Raw genomic sequence first — 22,112 nt, 5'->3', positions numbered from 1 at the left:
GAGGAGGATGAGCTATAGTCCCTGTTCTACAAGGCTTGACAAGGCTGACAAAATCAACCCCTCCTGTTGTCCTCCCTGTCCCCACCTGCTGGCTGCTTCTGGAAGTGCCCTTATAACTGGAGCCTTGAAGATCCCTGGGGTCAGGACGCTGAGGAAATCTCTCCCTAGATGGAAATATGGCTGGATGGGTGGGGCTGCATTCTTTGGGACAAAAGTTAGACTGAACCTCTTCTCTCCCTGGGGCTATCACACTCTTCTCTCCCTCCTTTATGGGTCAGCCAGTTACGAACCTCGTGACTTCTGGGGGGCACATGATGGTAAGAACCGGGAGGGTGGGGGTCAGTGTCTTGGGGCACGAATTCCACACCCATACCAGCTCCCACCCAAGCCAAGGTCCCAGCACCCTAGGACTGCTTCTGATAGCCCCAGGGGGCTTCTTTGGCCATGAGTCGGGATGGAAGTGCACCGATGAAGGGGCAGGGCGTGTCTCCCCAGCACAGGGTGTGGCCAGTGGTCCAGATGATAAGCCTGATGGCCAGTCACTGGTCCTTGACCGGTCGGCGCTAAATCCGCACTGTCCACTGTGCGCGACGAACAGGTTGAGGGTGGACAACACAGAGAGAGCTCGGAGCCGGCTGCGGAGGTTCCCGCAACCCATAGCTGTCAGCGCCGGGCCGCGCCCCTCCCGGCTGCACTTCCTCTCTCAGTCCCCGCTGTCGCTGCTAGGGAGCCCCGCTAGGCTCGGTGATCCTAGTGGCCTGCAGTCTGCTGCCTCCACGCCTCAGCTTCAGCCTGCGTGGTAAGTCGATTGGCAATTTCGGAATATCCTAGGGGCTGCGTCTGGACGTCTGACGGTGATCGGGTGGCTCTCCGTGCATCTCCATGCTTGAGGAAGGGTCTGCGTGGGATCTGGCTCTCTGGAGCCCCCAGGTCTCCTCCTCTGCTGCCAAAATGGGGATCCCAGGAGGTAGGGTAGAAGCCAGGGAGACAGTTGTTGCTGCTGGGGGGAGGGGGAGCGAAAATGATGTCAGAGGCCGCAGGCGCCAGGGTTTGCTTGAGGACAGAAGCTAGGCTGCAGGAACCCATGCCGTAATGTGGGCAGAAAGGTGGAGGTAACCATCAGGTCCCCTGGCTGTTGTGGAAAATGCCCCACCCAATTCTTTGAGGGTACTGGGATCCTGTAACAATTTGGGCCCAGGCCACACTGCCACTTCATCTCAGCCTTGTTCTTTTTGGTGCCTTTCTTTCACCTACCTGCTCCCTACCCCCTTCTCCCACCCCTGACCCGGCTCTGATTCTCTTCTTCCTTCCGTTTCTGCCCTCTGGGGAAGACAGAAGCTCCCCAGCTCTAACTAGAGCCCAGCCGTCTCACGTGATGGAAGCTGTGGTTGCAGGTTTCTGGTGAGGGTGAGGTTAAGTCAGTTAACCCTAGACCCAGTATGGCATCTAAGGTGGGAAGGCAGATGGAGCTCGCCAATCTAAAGCCCCTACAGAGGTGGCATCTGATGCCCTCAGACATGAGTCACACAGGAAATGTAATTGGGTCTTGAGAACTTGAAGAGGAACACCACGACATAAAGCAAAGCAAAGTGGAAGATTGCTTCCCTTTTCTGAGCCTCAGTTGTTCTGGCAGCAAAAGGAGGGATCTGGTAGGCCAATGGTTCCATTGGAGAATCTTCCTTTCTGCAATGAAGGGTTGAGCCTGGCCCGGCAACTGACGTTGTTTTATCTGTCTGAACCACTGGGCCCTGAGTTTGATGTCACGTAGAGAAAGGGTGGAGTTACCCCCAATGGGGTTTGAGGTTTCTCTCTCTCTCTCCCTTCCTTCCTTCCTTCCTTCATTTATTTATTTATTTATTTATTTTTTTTTTTTTTTTTTTTTGAGACAGGGTTTCTCTGTGTAGCTTTGGGGCCTGTCCTGGAACTCACTCTGTAGACCAGGCTGGCCTGGAACTCACAGAGATCCGCATGCTTCTGCCTCCTGACTGCTGGGATTAAAGGCGTGCGCCACCACCACCCAGCTCCTTTATTTTCCTGTGGATGAGGATGTGTGCAGATGCCAGAGGTAAATATGGAATGTCCTCCTCGGCACGCTCAATTTCATTGTTTGAGCCAGGATACCTCACTGAGCTCACCAATTCAGCTAGACTGGCTGGCCAGCGAGCCCCAGGGAGTCTCTTGTCTCTGCCTTTTCTCATTGAAATTAAAGATATACCTCAGTGTCTGGCTTTTTATATGGGGACTGGGGGTCCAGGTTCAGGTCTTCCTGGTTGTGTGGCAAGTACTTTACTGATTAAACTATCTCCTTATTCCCCAATTCCTTCCTTCCTTTCTCTTATTTTTTGAGGCAGAGTAGACCAGGCTAGCTTCAAACTCTATGTAGCTGGGGATGACTTTGAACTTCCGATCCTCTTGCTCCTACTCCTCCCCCCCTCCTTTTTTTGGTTTTGTTTTTCCAAGACAGGGTTTCTTTGTGGAGCCCTGGCTGACCTGGAACTAGCTCTGTAGACCAGGCCTGCCTCTGCCTCCTACGTGGTGGGATTAAAGGCATGCATGGTCACTCGCTGCCTGATGCTCCTACCTCTTCTTAAAAATATTTTATACAAAACCACAGAGAAACCCTGTCTCAAAAAAAAAATATTTTATAAATTAATTATTTATTTTCTGTGTGTGAGTGTCTGTGCACTGTGTGTGTATCTGGTCTGGGGGCTGTGGAGGTAAGAAGAACATATTGGATCCCCTGGAAAGGGAGTTACAGAGGGCTTATGAGCCAACCTGTAGTGCTGGGATTTGAACCCTGCTTCTCTGGAAGAGCAGTCAGTGCTCTTAACTCCTGAGCCATCTCTCCAGCATCTTGCTTTAGATTGCAGGTGGCTTATGCTTTGCTGAAGACAGAAGCCAGGACTCCCTGCATGGCAGACAAGCGCTCTATTTACTGCCCTTCCTCCCCAGCTCCCACTCTCAGCTTCTCGCTATCACCTTCTCCAGGTCCCAGCCGAGTCTGCTCCCCTGCGGGATGAGAGCCTTGGCATCTTCATCACTACAGAAGTTCCGGCTGTAAGGAGCATTGTCCTCTCTCAGGATGACTTCACCTTCCAGCCCCCCAGCTTTCAGGCTGGAGACATCAGATGGAGACCAAGAAGACAGTGCTGAAGTGAACCAAGGGAAGCATGAGCCACCCCCAATGGAGTCACCATTCCAGGGCGAGGACCGCAATTTCTCCCCTCAGATCAAAGTGAATCTCAACTACCGAAAGGGACTAGGTGTCAGGTAAGGCAGCAGATGGGGTTGGGACAAGAGAGGCTCCCACACAGCACCCCAAAGTCACTCAGTGACCAATCCAGCACTTGCCTCTTCCTCACTGCCTAGCTATGGTGGCTCCTAAGTCCCACATTCTCTTCCCTAGGGACACTCCTTCCAGAATGGTCTCCATTCGTGGGCCTTGGCCAAGATTATGGTTTTTGGTAGGGACACTCTTATTCAGTACCAAGTAGGCAACTGACAATCAAATCCCCCTTGTTGATGTTTGACTCCCTGCTATTAAGGTTCCCTGTGTGGTAGCTGGGGCGGGGGGGGGGGGTGGTGGCTGGATCCACGGTGCATCCAGGGAGACAGAGACACCTGGAACTGTCTTGAGGGCATCTCTGCTTTGCTCCAAAGCTGGCATGGTCTCTCAGGCAACGTGAACCCTGAGAACTGAGGACAGTAGGCTTCTGTTCATCGTCATCTGGGCTTTGAGTTTCCTGTGTTCTCGCTATCAATTCAGTGAGGGGGGGCATTGCTTCTAGTTCTGCTAGGAAACTGTACCTGGCTTCCCAGAATCGAATCCTCATGGGCCAGCAAGACTGCCAGGAAAGCCTATTTCTCCTTGCTCATCCCGGACTTGGCCACCAGCCTTGGCCCGCTACGTTGTCTGTGCCAGAGAACTGTGGCCAGATTTATGTTAGCTCAGACAGGTGCATGGGAGGTGTTTGTTTGTAGTGTGGCTGGCCTCATAGAGTTAGAATGGGCTCCCCGATGCCCTTTGGAGCCCCAGTCTCTGCCTTTCTTTGCCTCTCGATTCCTGCCCTGGTGGGAGGAAGCACTCTGCTGTGACGGAGCCCTTCATGGTCATGTGGCCATGCGGCTAACTGGGTGAAGGGTGCTCATCTAGCCAGGATGACGCAGACGCATCCCTGCGTGGCACAGCAGATGTGGGGACTGGCTTTAGACACCATGACGGCATGGCTTCAGGAGTAGATGACCCCGTTAGTCACCCCGTGTGTCAGAGTCACCAGTTCTTATTGGTCAATTCACTCCTCAGATCTGCTTGTTTGCTTTCTTGTTCTTAGGCAGCCTTTTGCTATATAGCCCAGGCTAGCCTCCAATCTGAGGTGATCCTCCTGCTTCAGCCTCATGAGTGGTGGGATTACAGGTATGTGCTACCATGCCCAGCTTTCCATAAATGTTAAGCTGGGACTTAAGAGTCTCTAAATCATAGAGTAGCTGTCTTTTCTTATTTTGACCTCTCTCCCCTTATATCTTCTTTTCATAGTTCTAGGGGCCCCACAATTAGGCAGGCCATTGTGGATCCTGACACGGCCTAGGAATGGGCTGCCTAGACACATTTGTGCACTATACCAGGTACACTGTATGGGCTAATCACTTTGTTTGATGATATTTCCTTGGGTCCTTATAATAACCATGGAATATTTTCATTTTTCAAGGAGCAACATAGGTTAAGAGAGGTTAAGTGACTTGTGGAGGAGATGGGGCCATCTCACTAAGCCACTGTCCCCATCACAAGACAACCCTAGAGCATGTCTGATGAGCCCCAGGAAGCCTCTTCTGGGCTCTGTGGAAGAGATTTCCCGGAAGTGCAGCTTCTCAGTAACACCATGGTCTTATGCTATCTAGTGCTGGGTGACCAAGATAGTCTAACTCTGGGAAACATCTTGTTCGCCCAGCCGAGACCCTCTCTTGGGGTTTAGAGATGGGGCAGCCTCCATGGCGCTCCAGTTCTGCACAGTGTGACTCTAGCTAAGTTACTTTACTTGTTTGCCTAATGGAGAGCCCGGTGGGTCAATGCCCGTAGGGCTGGAGTAAAGATGAGTTAGTGCAGACTTCTAACCAGTGAGCAGCTACTGTCTCAGCTTTTCCACTGGTGCTGGCAATGAACCGAGGCCTCGTGCCAACCAGGCAGACACTTTCCTGCCGAGCTCTGCCTCCTCCTCCTTTCCACTTCATCCTCAAGGGCAGGGATGCAGGCAGCCTTTAGTTTGCAGGCACCTCACACAACGCTGTCCAGACCCATACCAATATCCGAGGGCCACTGTGAGGCGTGGGAGCTGGATGACTCCTGCGGAATCACGAGTCTCTTGAGAGGTGATGGATGCACTTGACGCCGAAAATTGCCCGAGATGAGTAGGGCTGCAGTATTGCGGCAGGGTAATGTCCCGACCGGTTTCTTCTCCTCTTAAGGAGTCTGAACTTTTGGAGCCCTAGGAAAGGCCTCCCAAAGAATTACTGTGTGACCCGAGGTGCAGGGCTAGATAGAGGAGTACTGACAATACTTCCGTGAAGGAGGAGGCTTCGTGCTGGAGGGGTTGTGGCCTTTTCTCCAACATGAGTCACAAAACACATTCTCCACAGCCAGCAGGACCCAAACCGGTTTGACCGCGACCGACTCTTCAGTGTGGTCTCCTGGGGTGTCCCGGAGGAGCTGGCTGGACTGTCAGAATACCTGTGCCGAACCAGCAAGTACCTCACTGACTCAGCATACACAGGTAGCCCCTTACCCTTTGGTGGCCTTTATGCTCAGGGTCAGAGAGGCAGCTGTGCCGTTCTTGGGGTTGGAGAGACGGATGGCTCAGTGGTTGAGACCATCACTGACTGCTCTTCCAGAGGACCTGGCTTAGATTCCCAGTACTCCCGTGGAAGCTAACAACCATCTATAAAAGCAGTTCTTGGAGATCCGATGCCCTTTCCTGGCATTCATGGGACTGCATGCACTATAAAATAAGCACTCGGGAGGCAGAGGCAGGCGGATCTCTGTGAGATCGAGGCCAGCCTGGTCTACAAGAGCTAGTTCCAGGACAGCCAGGGCTATACAGAGAAACCTGTCTCAAAAAACAAACAAACAAAAAAAAAAACCAAATTGAAAAAAAAATGTACTGTAGAAGATTCAAATGGTAAAGAAATATGTAAGGCCGGGGGGAGGGGGGAACCAGCCTGTCATCTTGGGCCACTGCTCATGGCTTGGCATCTTTTCAGATTCACCCAGAAGGTTAGATACATAAAGAGTTCCACATGCAATAATGTGTAATATGCTACTCTCCTCTCCTCTGGATACATCTTATTTATTTATTTGGTTGTTGAAATGGGGGCTCACTAAGTAGCTCACGAGGCCAGCCTTGACTTTGCCTCCCGAGTGCCGCAAGGCGTGGGCCACCACGCCTAGCTTCACGGTGCAGGTGATCTCCGTGGAGACTGACCGTCATTTCATCGAACAGTGCCTGTGTATGACTGCTCAGACTGCAGCCTGAGACCGCAGCTTGCTACGTGCTTGGCTCTCTGTGTGCTAAGCACTTTGTTTATGTTATTCTCATAACTTTAACTTTTTCAAATAACCCTAGGATATCTCCTTTCATCATAAAGGAAAATAGGTTAAAAGAGGCCATGGCACTTGCTGAAGGGGTCACAGTCCTTAAGTGAGGGAGCCACTTGCAAATTCTGCACTGGATTTTTTTTTTTTTTTAAATAAGGGTCTCGTATAACCCAAGCTGGCCTCAGCTATGGAGGCTGAGGATGACCTGGTTTTCTGGTCTCGTCTCCACTTCCCAAGTGCTGGGATTACAGGCACGTGCTGCTGGAGCTCAGACCCAATGTCCTCAGCCCTGCCCTGGATATTCATGGACAGACAATGAATGTCACAGGGTCAGGTGTGGTGGCTCATGCCTTAAATCCCAGCACTTGGGAGACAGAGACAGGAGGGTCTCTGTGAGTTTGAGGCCAGCCAGAACTAATAAAGTAAGACCTTGTGTCAAAACAAAACAACACACACACCACCACCACCACCAAAACTCCACACAGACAGTGTTAGTGTTGCATATGTATCGAATTACGTCTTAGAAACTTGGTGTTAAGGCAGAAATTGTACTCATGCCTGGTGGTATTTTAATGCCCATACTCTGGAGTCTTAATATCTTGTAGCCAAGTGTGTTCTCACCAGTTGCATAAAGTAGGGATCTTTTTATATCTTCCCATGAAGTACTCTGGATCCTAAGTTTGCTGTACAAACTGGCAGACGGTCCAGCCTTGCTGGGTCTGAACATTGCCTGTGCCTTCCCCTCTCTCCTTGCAGAGGGCTCCACGGGGAAGACGTGCCTGATGAAGGCTGTGCTGAACCTTCAGGACGGGGTCAATGCCTGCATCCTGCCCCTGCTGCAGATCGACAGGAATTCTGGCAACCCTCAGCCCCTGGTCAACGCCCAGTGCACCGATGACTTCTATCGCGGCCACAGTGCGCTGCACATTGCTATAGAGAAGAGGAGCCTGCCGTGCGTGAAGCTGCTGGTGGAGAACGGGGCAGATGTGCATGCCCGAGCCTGCGGCCGCTTCTTCCAGAAGCACCAAGGAACTTGTTTCTACTTTGGTGAGAGAGCTTTTCTTAGCCATGGTGAGACACAGAATGCGTAAAGCTTTGTCCAAGGTTACATGGTTAGCAGAGCTGGCAGTGAGCCCCAGTCTGTCTGCCTCTAACCAGACCAATTAATTACAACTTGTTTAAAGAATGTTTAGCCTCCCCCTCCCCTTTTTGTGTTTTTGTGTTTTTGTTTGTTTGTTTTGGGTCAGGGTTTCTCTGTGGCTTTGGAGTCTGTCCTGGAACTAGCTCTTATAGACCAGGCTGGCCTCAAACTCACAGAGCTCCGCCTGCCTCTGCCTTCCAAGTGCTGGGATTAAGGTGTGTGCCACCACTAGTCCCCTTTTAGGCATGGAAACTCAGCACGTACCCACGTCCAGACAGGGGAAGAGGATGGGCTGCAGGAACTGGATTGTGCCAAGACTGAGCATGTGGTTGGCATGCATGGGTTCACCTTTTAAAATTATGGTGTATATCCTAATACTTGTTCATGTGTGTTCACGTTGAGTGTGGGGGCCAGAAGTTGATTTTAGGTGCCTTTACCTCTTTCTCTGTCTTTTTTTGTTATTGTTGTTGCTGTTGTTGTTTTGGGCTCCTTTTGAGACAGGGTTTCTCTGTGTAGCCCTGGCTGTCCTGGAACTTCTTTGTGGACCATGGTTGCCTCAAGTTCAGAGATCCACCTGCCTCTACCTCCCAAGTGCTGGGATTAAAGGTGACACCACATTTTACTGTGGAAGTCACTATAGTAAATGAGGTATTGTCCCATCCCCCTGGGTTCCATTTTTAACACTCCCCCAAAATCATCCAAACAAATAAGTAAATAACAGCAAAAAAAACCTGACCCACTACCACCGCTAAAAAAAAATACCAAAAACCTACTAAATCAATGAATCTGACCAAAAAGAATTCGCATTAAGGGGTTGTGAGTTGACTCTGTCAAAGAAGAATGAAAGAGGCGAGGGGGAGGGGCAGCCCGTTGTCTGCCTCTTTCTCTTCCCGATCTGCAGGAAGAGTGGTGAAGTGAAAGCAGAAGCTCAGGCTTCCCTCTTGGTCCGCAGGCGAGCTACCTCTGTCGCTGGCTGCATGCACCAAGCAGTGGGATGTGGTGACCTACCTCCTGGAGAACCCACACCAGCCTGCCAGCCTGGAGGCCACTGATTCCCTAGGCAACACTGTCCTGCACGCGCTGGTCATGATTGCAGATAACTCGCCTGAGAACAGCGCGCTGGTGATCCACATGTACGACGGGCTTCTCCAAGTTGGGGTCCGCCTCTGCCCCACTGTGCAGCTGGAGGATATCTGCAATCACGAAGGCCTCACGCCCCTGAAACTAGCTGCCAAAGAAGGCAAAATCGAGGTGAGTACTGCCCCTCCCTCTCCTGCCTCTGTCAGCTGCAGCAGAACCCGAGCAGACAATTCCTATAAGTATATAACACATTCTGGTTTCTCTTGTCCTGGGCCCTTCATTATCTCCCCCTTTCCTGTCATCCCTTTACATTCCTTTCTCACATTCAGTTCTTTTTGTTTTGTTTTGTTCAACTGAGTTTAAACCAGGCCATCTGTGTGATTGTAGGTTTCAAACTATCCATTGGTACCCTGAAGGCTCACAGGGTGCCAATGACTACCTCTTCCCAAGAAACAATGTTTTACAAAAAGATTATTTTTATTTTATGTGCACAAGTATTTTGCCTGTATGTACATCTGTGCACTGGGAGAATGTCTGGTGCCTGTGGAGGCCAAAAGAGGGTGCAATTACAGATGACTATAAACTATAACATGACTATATCATGTGGGTGCTGGGAACTGAACCTGGATCTTCTGGAGAAGCAGCAAGTGCTTGGAACCATTGAGTGATGGCTCCAGCACCTGGAAGATAGCTGTATTAGTTATTGCTCGGCTGCTCATGATAAAACACCATGGCCAACGTAACTTCGATAAGGAAGGGTTTATCTGGGCTTAAGTTTCCAGAGGCATGAGTCCACCCCCACCAGAGCAAGGAAGTGTGCCAGCAGGCAAGCATGGTGGCTGGAATAGCAAGTCAAGAGCTCAACAGCCAAGTAGGAAAGAGAGCCGGGCGGTGGTGGCGCACGCCTTTAATCCCAGCACTCGGGAGGCAGAGGCAGGCGGATCTCTGTGAGTTTGAGACCAGCCTGGTCTACAGAGCTAGTTCCAGGACAGGCTCCAAAGCTACAGAGAAACCTTGTCTCAAAAAACCAAAAAGAAAAAAAAAAAAAAAAAACCAAGTAGGAAAGAGAGAACTGGGAATGCAGCAGAGCTTTCAAAGCTCAAAGCCCACCTGCAGTGACATATGTCCTCCAGAAAAGCCACACCTCCTAAACCTACCCAAACAGCACCATCAACTTGGTAGGACCAAGTATTCAAACACCTGAGCCTCTGGGGGACATTTTTATTCATGGTAACACAATCACCTATTTTCTAGATTTGTATAATTTGCTATTTGATTTTGTGCAGATTTTTTCTACTGTGACATTCACATTTTCCTCCACTGTATGGTTGGGGCTGGAGAAATGGCTCAGCAGTGAAGAGCACATGTTCTAGCAGAGGACCTGAGTTTGGTGGCCAGCGCCCACATCAGGCAGCTCCCAACCGCCTAGAACTCTAGCCTCAGGGAGCCAACCTCTCTCACTTCTTTGGGCATATACACAGACATACATACACATAAAAATAAGTAATAATAATTTTTAAAAAGCATATTGGCACTCAAGAGGCAGAGACAGGTATTTCTCTATAAATTCTATGTCACTTTGGTCAAAATAACAAGTTGCAGACCAGCCAGGGCTAAGAGTGAGACCTGTTTCAAAAAAACAAAGAATCAATCAATCAGTCAATCAGTTAATCAATCAATAAAAAGAAAAAGAATGGTAGTAGTTTTTTTTTGTTGTTCTCTGTGTTTTTGATATATGGAATTTAGATTATTTGTATGTTTGTGGTTTGGCATGGTTGTCTATAGTCTCAGCTACCTGAGAGGCTGAATCAAGATGATCACTTGAGCCTAAGAGTTCAAGACCAACTTTTTTTTTTTTAAGATTTTTATTTATTATATATACAGTGTTCTGTCTGCATGTATGCCTGCATGCCAGAAGAGGACACCAGATCTCATAACAGATGGTTGTGAGCCACCATGTGGTTGCTGGGAATTGAACTCAGGATCTCCGGAAGAGCAACCAATGCTCTTAACCATTGAACCATCTCTCCAGCCCAATAAATCTCAAAAAAATCAAAATCAAAACGAAACAAAAGCATAAAAACAAAACAAAACACAAAAAGCTGGGTGGTGGTGGTGCATATGCCATTAATCCCAGCCCTTGGGAGGCAGAAATAGGTGGATCTCTGTGATTTCGAGGCCAACCTGGTCTACAAGAGCTAGTTCCAGAACAGCTAGGCTGTTACACAGAGAAACCTTGTCTCAAAAAAAAAAAAAAACAAAAAAACAAACAAACAAAAAAAGCAAAACAAAACAAAGCAAACCAAAAATCTTTAAAAAATCATATATTACTCGGGAGGCAGAGACAGGTGGATCTCTGTGAGTTCGAGACCAGCCTGGTCTACAAGAGCTAGTTCCAGGACAGGCTCCAAAACCACAGAGAAACCCTGTCTCGAAAAACCAAAATAAAAAAAAATCATATATTGTATATAATAAATAGTGTTTTAAAATTGTTTATTTTCATATGTATGAGTATTTTGCCTGCATGGATTATCTGCACCACATGCATGCCTGGTGCCCTTGGAGGCCAGAAGAAGGTGTTAATCCCCCTGAGACTGGCCTTATAGACAGCTGTGAGCTGCCATGTGGGTACTGGGACTTGAACCTGGGTCCTTATAAAGGAGCAGCCAGTACTCTTATCTGCTGAGCCATTCCTCTGGCACCATTATTTTATATACTTGATACATATGTATATTAGTTACTTTCCATGTTGCTATACAAAACACCTGATAAAAACCACTTAGGGAAAGAAGGGTTTATTTGGCTCATACTTTGAGGGTGCTGGCCCCCATGGCAGGGAAGGCACGACAGCAGGAACATGAGGCCGCTGGTCACATCGTGTCTGCAGTCAGGACGTAGAGAGAGATGAACGCTGCTGTGAAGCTCGCTTTCTCCATTCAGTCCGGGATCCCAGTTGTGGGACAGTGTCATCCACATGTAGAATGTGTCTTTCCGTCTCTATTGACCTAATCTAGATAATTCTGTCTCTTCATTGGTTCTAGATCCTGTTAAGAAGATTAGCCATCACAGTATGTAGCTTGTATTGTATGCTATATAGCAGCGTGATTATGTATGTGTGATCATTATAGTTAATATACCTATCTTTATTTTCTTCCAGACTTTTGCAATTTTTGTTTGTTTGCTTTGAAACAGAGTCTTAGCCTAAGTTGCCTTTGAACTCTATTTATGTACATTTATCCTGTGTGTACATAAATGTGAACACATGCCATAACATGTATGTGAAATTTCGATGGTGACTTGCAGGGGGTGGTTCTCTTTTTCTACCATGTAGGTTTCAGGGATCAAACTACCTTTATCCCATTTAGCCATCTTGTCAGCCCTGGTCTTGAACTCTTGGTCCCTCGCCTTAGCCTCCCCAGTGTTGGGATACAGGCATGCATCATCATACCTGGTGCTGTTATTCTCTGTGTGTGAGTGGCTTGCCTGCAGAGGACAGAAGAGGGTATTGGATGGATACCCTAAAACTAGAGTTGTGGGTGATTGTGAACCACTATATGGGTGTTGGGAGCAGAATCAGGTCCTCTGTAAGACTAACAAGAGCTTTGAACCACTGAGTCATCTCTCCAACCCCTATGGTTTCATATTTAATGTCTAAAACTGTTTGGCTTGAAAGTACTTTTGGTAGAAAGAGTAAGTATTGGGGATGGAGAGATGGCTCAGACGTTAAGAGCACTGCCTGCTCTTCCAAAAGTCCTGACTTTAATTCCCAGCTACCACATGGTGCTTCACAACCAGCTGTAATGAAATCTGGTGCCCCCTTCTGGCCTGTAGGCATACATGCAGGCAGAACACTATATATAATAAATAAATCCTTGAAAAATTAAACAAGGCAAAGTTCTATGGCCTATGTAAATTGCTCCCTCATCTGCACCCTTCTTGTCCTCACTCCTCATGTGTGAGCAAAGACTTCTTAACCTGTTTTGGAGTAGGGACCCCACACACATGCATAACTGGTGGTCTCTGATTTCAAGTGACCTTAAGTCCCCAGCTGGGATCTTTGTGCTATCCGAGGAGCTCAGAAATAAAATCCATGGAGGCAGGACTGACTGGGGAAGAAAGAGTCAAGCTGCCTGTCAGCCTATGCCTGTGTAGAAACGTAAACTCGACAATTCATCCTGGGTCGGGAATACGGAAGAGCTGAAACATGCCAGAATGTCTGTGCTCTGCAGGGGCTCACAGTGTTTCCAGCAACAGGGATGGTGACTAGCAGGTGAGCTCATGTGACTGCCCTGTAGATTTTCAGGCACATTCTGCAGCGGGAGTTCTCAGGACTGTACCAGCCCCTTTCCAGAAAGTTCACAGAGTGGTGTTACGGTCCTGTCCGGGTTTCACTGTACGATTTGTCCTCCGTGGACAGCTGGGAGAAGAACTCGGTGCTGGAAATCATTGCCTTTCACTGCAAGAGCCCGGTAAGCCCATGGTCTGCCTAGAGATTCTGGCAAAGGGCAAGCGCTCCTTCACGCACCTTTCAGGGATCCTGGGTCTGGGAACCCGTTCCCCATTGCTCCTCTCCATCTCCCTTAGCCCTTGCATGAAGCCTGCCGTGAAATGGGGGCTTGTCGTACCATCTAGCCAGCCGCTCCCTTCCCACATTGTGCTTTCGCTTCTCCCTCTTCCACCCCAGCACCGGCACCGCATGGTGGTTTTAGAGCCCCTGAACAAGCTTCTGCAGGAGAAATGGGAGCGGCTCATCCCGAGATTCTTCTTCAACTTCGCCTGTTACTTGGTCTACATGTTCATCTTCACCATTGTTGCCTACCACCAACCTTCCCTGGAGAAGGCAAGAACTGGGTGGGGCCATCCTGGGGCACCCCTGCTCGAAGCAACCCTGGGGTGAAAAGTGGAAGTATCCCATCCTACCACAGCTGACACTGAGGGCTAGGCGGCCTGAGGGATAAGACCCTGAGCTCTTCTGGAAAGAGTCCCCCAGGGTAAAGACAGCAATGATAGCGAATTCTTCCTGAGTGCTTGCCAGATGTGCGTCAGTAGTCTGAGTGGTTAGCATCTGTTGACTAATGATGGCTCACACCAATCTCTGGGGTGAAGGGCCGCCATTCTCAGTTTCCTACCGAGGGAAGGGAGAGGCATAGAAAGGTTAAGTGCATTATCTAAGGTAATAAAAACTCTCAGTGATAGAGATGATCTGAGCCCAGAAAGTATGGCTCCAAACCCAGTACTAATAACTGTTCCATGCTTCTAAGGGACTGGAATCAGGGCCTTTCCCCAGAGCCCGTGTCCTCTCTGATGCTCAGTGGCCTCTCCACAGCGCAGGCTCAGAATTATGTCTTAACCTAGATGTCTTTGGACGGCTAGCCGTTGGGGATGGGACCCAAGACTCTAGGTCTGATGGGAGTGTCTGTCTCTTTAGCCAGCTGTTCCCTCATCAAAAGCGACTTTTGGGGAATCCATGCTGCTGCTGGGCCACATCCTGATTCTGCTTGGGGGTATTTACCTCTTACTGGGCCAGGTAAGGACACCTTCTTATTTCCCCTGCCTATGTAGCTCCCAGTCAACTGAAGCAAGACAGGACTTTACAGGGAGTTAACTATACTCTCTTCACTGCTGGAGAAACAAACCCCCACACTGGCCAGGATCATCAGCCCAGGGTGGCCCCACCCACAATGGGCTGGGCTCTCCTCCATCAATCACTAGTTAAGAAAATGCCCTACATACAGGCTTGCCTGCCTACAGCTCCATCTTACGGAGGCATTTCCTTAGTTAGTGTTCCTTCCTCTCAGATGGCTCTGGCTTATGTCAAGTTGACATAAAACTGTCCAGCACAAGCTACATTTTGAGAGGGAGGGAGGGAGGGAGGCTAACGATTTAGGCCCTGGGGCGCTGTTCACCAGGTTCCTAAACACTTGTGAAGCAAGTCGGGGGGGCTGCAATCCAGGCCACAGGGGTTTTTTGCTTCACTCAGAACTGAAGAGCAAGGGTCACCCTCTGACCTCTCTCTCCCCACAGCTGTGGTACTTTTGGCGCCGCCGTCTGTTCATCTGGATCTCATTCATCGACAGCTACTTTGAAATCCTCTTGTACGTGAGTCTCCTTTCCTATACTGTCTCTGACGTCTGGGAGTGGCAGGTGTGGTAGAGAGCTCCAAGCTGGTTGTAGAGACCAGGACTCAAGACTCCAAGCTGTTCTAGGGGACAAGGATGGGAGTGTGCGCCAGACCTGAGAACCCTGGGTGTGGACGAGCTTGGCTGGGCCCTTTCACGTCCCCATCTTTGTAGAACCTGTTTCCATGTAGCGTTCCAATTTTTGAAGACATTCTCTGATTCAGGTATCATTATTACAAGTGGGAAGCCCAGAGCATAAGTAAATAACTCGCCCAGGGTGCAGCAGGCTATGACTGATCTAGCTCCAGACAGACGGAGTCCACCAGAGGTGGTAGAGGCAGTCAATGGTGGCTGCTGCCAAGTGGCCTGAAGGTTGATCCACATCTTGTCTTCTCCCAGCCTTGTCCAGGCTCTGCTCACTGTGCTGTCCCAGGTGCTGCGTTTCGTGGAGACTGAATGGTACCTGCCCCTGCTGGTGTCGTCCCTGGTGCTGGGCTGGCTGAACCTGCTTTACTACACACGTGGCTTCCAGCACACAGGCATCTACAGTGTCATGATCCAGAAGGTGAGAGATGAGGGCGGACCAAGTACAGTTAGACTAGGGTGGCCTGGACACCACCTCCCAGTAAGACTCCTTTTGGCCCCATGAGGCAGGAGCTATCCTCGACAGCTAATCTGAGCAGAAGAGAGTTTGCCCAACACTACTGCAGGTGTAGGCGTGCATACCTGGATGTCTTCACACATATGCAGGTGCATATATATATACGTTTGTTGGCAGGTGTCCACATAGGAACGTGGGCATCTTTCATAAAGGAGATCATATTCATATGCATTTATCCATGTCTGAACCATGGGACATGAGGCCATCTACATCAGTCTGCACCCATTTCTTTCACAAGTGTTTAGGAGTGCCCACTGTGGTCCTGGCTCTGTCCTAAGCATTGGGATCACAGCAGTGACAAAACAAAGTCCTTCCTCTTTTGACGCTGATGTTCCTGTGTGGGGAATGAAATTGCTAGGGAAACAGTCCAGGATGTTGCTGACTACAGAAGAAACACACAGGCCAGTACTATGGAGAGGAGCTGCGGCAGACGGTACTTTAGAGGGTTGGTGTGCAAAACCTTTTGTTGTTGTTTTTGGTTTTTTTTTTCCTCAAGACAAAACCCTTTCTAAAGAAGAATTTTTTGTTTTTTTTTTTTTGTTAAAACAGCGTTTCTCTGTGTAGTCCTGGCTGTCCTAGAACTAGCTCTGTAGCCCAGGCTGGCCTCAGACTCACTGAGATCCTCCTGCCTCTGCCTCCCGAGTGCTGGAATTAAAGCCGTGCACCACCACTGCCTGGCTGGGAGTGTTTAAGTTTTCTTTTTATACAATGTAGAGGATGGGACCCGGACCCTCATACAATCTAGCAAGCACTTTACCACTGAGGTAGACCCACAGTCGTTAGTGGTGACCTGGAAGAATGAGTCAGTCACCTCAGAGTGGAGGAGGAAGCATCCTCTTCAGAGGGAATAGTAAAAGGGAAGGCAAAGAGCCAGAACCAGCAGCGAGTGCTTGAGACAGCCAGGAGACAGCCATTGAGACAAGACAGAAATGCCAAGGAGCTCCAGTGTGGGGAAGGAGTAGGTGGCTGGGGGTGCCTGGGGTTTTAAAATTCCGGTGAAAGAGGGATTGGAGAAATGGCTCAGCAGTTAGAATCAAAGTCAGGCTCACGTGCCTGTGGGCAAGCACTTTCACCCACTTTCATCTGAGCTGGAGGCAGATTCTTTGAAAAGCTCCCACAGCTCAGGATGACCTATGTTTGTGCAGGCACAGTCTGTGAGAGGGAACCCGACTTCCGGGGGAGGGGGGGAGCTTAGTATGCCGTGGGTCACTCACCCAGTCTTCCTTCCCCTTGGGCTTGTGTGTTCCAGGTCATTCTCCGCGACCTGCTCCGATTCCTGCTGGTCTACTTAGTCTTCCTTTTCGGCTTCGCTGTAGGTAAAGACTCTTCTAGCCGTTGAGCGTGTGTGTTCCTGTGCAGTGCCTGCCTGTGTGCGCACGAGGGTCTGTGAATGTACGTGTATGCACACAGAGAGACCTGAGCAGGATACCGGGTGTCTTCTGCTATTGTTCTCTGTCTTATTGCCTTGAGACAGCATCTCTTACTGAAATGGAAGCTTGCTGGTTTTTGATTAGCATGGTCAGGGTGTGCTAGGAATCTGTCTGTCTCTGACCTGTAATGCTGGGGTTATAGCCACGTATGACTTTAAAATTTTTAAATTACATTTATTTGTGTGTGTGTTGGGGGCGATCAGGAGACAACTTATGGGGAGGCGATTATTTTTCTTCCATCAGAAAAATGGGAATCAAATACAGGTCATCAGATTTGGAGGCAAACACCCTAACTCCATGAGCCATCTTGCCAGCCCTATGCCCAGCTTTTTGCCTGGGTGCTGGAGTTTCAAACACAGGCCCTCATGTTGGCAACACAAGCACCTTTACCCACTGAGCCATCTCCCCCGTCCAGATGCCCCTTCTTGCCCCTGCCCTGCAGCCTGCCTGCCTGTCTCCCAGACTGAGACCCTCCCTCTCCCTTACCCACAGCCCTAGTGAGCTTGAGCCGGGAGGCCCAAAGCCCTAAAGCCCCTGCCGGTAACAACGCCACGGTGACAGCACAACCCGTGGCGGGCCAGGAAGAGGAGGAGGAGGTCCCTTACGGGGGCATTCTGGATGCTTCACTGGAGCTCTTCAAGTTCACCATCGGGATGGGTGAGCTGGCCTTCCAGGAGCAGCTGCGCTTTCGCGGGGTGGTGCTGCTGCTACTGTTGGCCTATGTTCTTCTCACCTATGTTCTGCTGCTCAACATGCTCATCGCCCTCATGAGCGAGACTGTCAACAGCGTTGCCACTGACAGCTGGAGCATCTGGAAGCTGCAGGTACTGCCCATGAGGCGCTCCTTGGGACCCTGCTGAGGGCCCAGCACCCAGTCACGTGAGCTCAGCCCAGCCAGACCAACCTCTAGATTGCAGCCATTCATTGCATTGTAGGGTTGTTAAAAGGATCATATGAGCTCAGGAATATGAAGCATTCAGGATAGTGCCTGGCACATTGAAGGTGCTCACTGAGCCAGTTATCATGATCCGTTGGCATTATTATGGAGACAGAGTTTCACGATGTATCACTGATTGGCCTCCAACTCACAGCAACCCCCTACCTCAGGCTTGTGAGTGCAGGGAGTCACCATGCCTGAATATCAGGTGTGTCTTGAATGCCTATACTGGTAGGGTTATGTAGGACAAGCCCCACAGAGAATAAGACAAAGGCCCCTCCTGAGCTCCACATATGTAAAATATAGTTAGACTGATGTGGGTGGAGGGGAGAGATTGGGGGTCTGATATGACATTCCCCCACTACAGCAGCATTAGACGTGTCTTACTTGATGAAAGAAAGGCTGTGTAGGTTTTGGCCAGGGAGAGCCTTGCCCTGGAGATTGGATTCTGCTGCCATGTTATTGCTGTCCTTGGGCCATTTCCTCCTTGAGTCTCAAGTGGTGGCACCAGTGGGGTCTGGGATGCCCTGGCATGTGTGCGAGTGGGCATGCCCGTGAGAGAGGGGATATGGTCTGGAGTCTGACGTGCAGAAGAACAAATCACTGTTGAGTATTCCTTATGTGTATGCCACCAACACCACCCGAGGTGCCTTTCCCTTAGTTTATAGATGGGGAAACTGACATTCTGAGAGGACTGGACCCTCATGCCCACAAGAAATCAGATATTGCAAAGCTAGATTCCAGCTCACATGAGATATATATATATATATATATATATATATATATATATATATTCGTTTTGCATATATTCATTTTGCATTCTGTAAAGTTCTGTGAGGGCATCTTTTTCCCTTGCTCTGGGCGCTTCTTTCTCCAGGCAGGGTACCAGGACATTTTGTTTCCTTTGTCCCCAGAAAGCCATCTCTGTCTTGGAGATGGAAAATGGTTACTGGTGGTGCAGGAGGAAGAGGCATCGCTCAGGGAGGCTGCTGAAAGTCGGCACCAGATGGGACGGTGTCCCTGATGAGCGCTGGTGCTTCAGGTGAGCAAAGTGGGCAGGACGGGGCGGGGCCTGGATAGCCCAGGAGAGTGAGGAGAACCCAAGTACTCTACCTGGGCAGGTTAAGATCAGGGATGCTGGATCTAAGAGACACAGACCCCACTCCCTGGCCCCACTGCCGCCGCCTGTGTATTAACCTATCTAACCCTGCCGTACCAGCGGTGTAAACTTAAAGTCCCTCCCTGGTGAGTCCTGACTTCTATCAGACCAAGAAGCCAGTACTCTGGGGTTACTGTGGCTACCCTCATCCATAGCTCTTCCAGTCTGATCTTGGAGCTATATCCCCTTCCATGGAAACCAAGCTTTTTAGTGTTCAGAGAAGAGGGAATCGTCATGACAGGGAATGTGGTCCTAATGTCCGGTCACAGCTGACACCTTTACAGGCAGCAGCTGAGCAGGGGAGAAGATGAGGGCCGTATTTGTGACAAGTAGCCACAAAAGAGCCCAGAACCTGAAGCCCAAAGATATACCTGATCAGTCAGGTGGTGGTGGCGCACACCGGTAACCCCAGCAATTAGGAGGCAGAGGCAGGAGTATCTCAGTGAGTTTGAGACCAGCCTGGTCTACAAAGTGAGCTCCAGGACAGCCAGGGCCACACAGAGAAACCCTGTCTCCAAAAAAAAAAATAAATAAATAAAATAAAATAAAAATAAAACAAAAAACAAACAAACAAAAAAACAAATGAACAAAAAGATACACCTAATCTCGCTCCCTTGCCTCTGGTTGCTCTGAGAAACCCAGACACTGAGAACAGTTGGAGAGAAGGGCACCTCTCCATCCACGTACACGTCTGACCTTAGGGGCTGTATGTCATCTCAGAGTCACAAGGACAGAATTTGTAGGATGTGGGTGGACCAATGCCTTGTTAGAGAAGGGCAGAAACAAAGAAAACAAAACCGTCTTCCTCATGTACAGTCCCGTGGGAGAAGGGAGGTGAGTCCTCCCAAGGGCAAAGGCTGCTAGGCACTGCAAGCTTCCCTGAACTTAGAGCTGTTTTGTCAACTGCAGGGTGGAGGAGGTGAACTGGGCTGCGTGGGAGAAGACACTCCCCACCTTGTCTGAGGATCCATCAGGGGCGAACAGCCCTGGTGAGTAGGCTTGGGACCAGCCCTTGCCCTGGTTCTTGTGAGCCTGTGCTGTGGGGTTGCAGGCAACACAGCCTTTGAGAGGCCAGGGTGGGACTCAGCCCTGCTGTGTGACTGCTCCGCAGCTGTGCCCACACCTGCTTCTCCTGTAGGGACTGGTGCCTCAGTTCCTCTCTGTGGCAGGTGTCCTGCTGGCCTGTTAGGGGAAAGATTCTCAGCTTGCATGAAGTACGCTCTGCCTATCTGCCTCATTCTGGCCTCTCCGCTATCTTCTCTGTCCATCCCTCCTACCTGATCCTGACATCCTTGGCCTCTTGGCCATCCCCTTACCCTTGCACCTCTGTACCCACTGCAAGTTGTCTCAGTAGCTACAACATGTACCCATGTACCTCCACCTTCAGACAAAGCTTTCTGCTTCAGGCCTGTCCCACTCCATTCTGGCTAATGTAGACAAGGACTTCACAGGGCCCCCACTACACAGCTCCCAAAGGCGCGAATAGTCTTCAGTGTGGAGCTCAAGGCCCTGAGCTGTTGTTTGACTCATTCCTCAGGGTTCTGTCAACATGGTGGCCATTCACACTGTGATACTCTTTGTTCTTTGTTTCCCTGACACCTTCTTGTCTCTCTGTGCTCTCCTCTTCTCAGGATGTCCCTACCCACCCCAACACTAAAGAAGGGTTACCTCTTTCCCTGTTTTTCAGTATGTCTCGGGTCTTCCAGTTTCTGATAGAGCCTGTCAGCTCTGGGGGCTTTTGCGTTCCTGTGGTGAGACCGTGAATAGCCCAAGGAAGGGGTTCAGGAGATTCTGGTAGCAGGAACAAAGCAGGGAGACGGGACTGCAGGATCGGCTGTTATACTCAGAACATGGCAGGCTTTCTTGTTTCCCTGGCACCTACTGCTTGGGATGCACCAAGGGCAAAGCCACAGTGTTCCTTATTCTGTTCACAGGTTATGAAAAGAACCCAACCTCTAAACCTGGGAAGAGCCCTGCCACAGAGGAAGATCACCTGCCCCTCCAGGTCCTCCAGTCCCACTGATGGCCCAGACGCGGCAGAAGGCTGGCACGGCAGAGTAGGGAACCCTTCTGGCCACCCCCACGAGCTCCGAGGCTACTGAATTTTGGTGGAAATATAAATATTATTTTGCATAACTAAGTGTTCTAGAAGTATTATTTGAACAAAATCACGGGGGCCTGGCACCTGGTGATATGTGCTTGTGTCTCTAAGTGCCCACCTAGCTCGGGGGCTAGTCTGCTCAGAAACCTCACTGGCTGGCCACACCTCAGTTCCAGCCCAGTCCTCTTGCATGTGGCAGGCTGAGAGCTGGGTTCGAATGAAGCCACTTTCCTGAAGTAATAAGGGCGGCGGGGCTGCGTCCCCAGCACCCCGGCCGCCTGCTCGGCTAGCTTATGCCCCGAAATAATTACACGGACACGGTATTCCTCCAAACACTGCCTGGCCCATTCTCTTCTAGGCTAATTCTCACATATTAATTTAGCCCACCTCTAATCATCTGTATGTAGCACCCCAAGGTGCGCTTACCGGGGAGATTCCAGCCTAGTCCATCCTGGGTCGGAGCTTCATCCTGGGAGCGGGGCATGGCGTCTTTCTCTGAGGCGTCTGCTCCCGAGAGAGCTGTGGAGTCTCTGAGCTCACTTCCTCTTCCTCCCAGCATTTTGTTCTGTTTACTCCTCCCACCTATCCTCTAACCAATAAAATGGGCCAGGGCAGTGCCTTTATTAGCCAATGACCTTCCTCCATCATTTCCCCTTTTTCGGTTTAAACAAAAAAAAAAAAAAGCTTTAACTTTAACATAGCAAAATTACATATAACAAAACAGTTATCAAGTAAAAGTTACAATAATCTTTATCATAACTAAGGAAAACTATAACTATAACTAACTATTCTTAACTCCATCAAAGACTCCAGAAAGATACAATACTACCTAAGCAAACAAGAAAAAAGCAACTTTTAAAACTCTAGAAATGACAGAGACATCTCGCTGCCTGGACAG

At 49.7% G+C, this 22,112-nt stretch overlaps 1 protein-coding gene across 3 annotated transcripts; it reads left to right on the top strand.

Annotated features, from left to right (window-relative positions):
* The first annotated feature begins 174 nt into the window (after window positions 1-174).
* Trpv2 (transient receptor potential cation channel subfamily V member 2) lies at window positions 175-21,216 on the top strand. 3 transcript variants are annotated; one of them, XM_041664757.1, is made up of 16 exons: window positions 175-317; window positions 832-967; window positions 2,989-3,270; window positions 5,632-5,765; window positions 7,343-7,633; window positions 8,680-8,978; window positions 13,103-13,276; window positions 13,492-13,647; window positions 14,236-14,334; window positions 14,832-14,902; window positions 15,326-15,491; window positions 16,837-16,903; window positions 17,510-17,841; window positions 18,869-18,996; window positions 20,023-20,102; window positions 21,048-21,216. In XM_041664757.1, the coding sequence occupies exons 3-16, from the start codon at window positions 3,083-3,085 to the stop codon at window positions 21,134-21,136; spliced, it is 2,274 nt and encodes a 757-aa protein (XP_041520691.1). In that variant the 5' UTR covers window positions 175-317; window positions 832-967; window positions 2,989-3,082; the 3' UTR covers window positions 21,137-21,216. The 3 variants fall into 3 exon arrangements, with proteins under 3 accessions (XP_041520691.1, XP_041520689.1, XP_041520692.1); XM_041664755.1 differs by lacking the exon at window positions 832-967 and having other exon boundaries at window positions 175-799; XM_041664758.1 differs by lacking the exons at window positions 175-317; window positions 832-967 and adding an exon at window positions 1,630-1,649.
* Window positions 21,217-22,112: the final 896 nt, after the last annotated feature.

This window comes from Microtus oregoni, unplaced genomic scaffold, assembly GCF_018167655.1.
Source record: "Microtus oregoni isolate MIOR12 unplaced genomic scaffold, Mior012 000015F_ref0000493, whole genome shotgun sequence".
Lineage (NCBI taxonomy): Eukaryota > Metazoa > Chordata > Mammalia > Rodentia > Cricetidae > Microtus > Microtus oregoni.
Note: the sequence above shows the minus strand (reverse complement) of the source record. Positions and strands in the feature narration are given on the sequence as shown.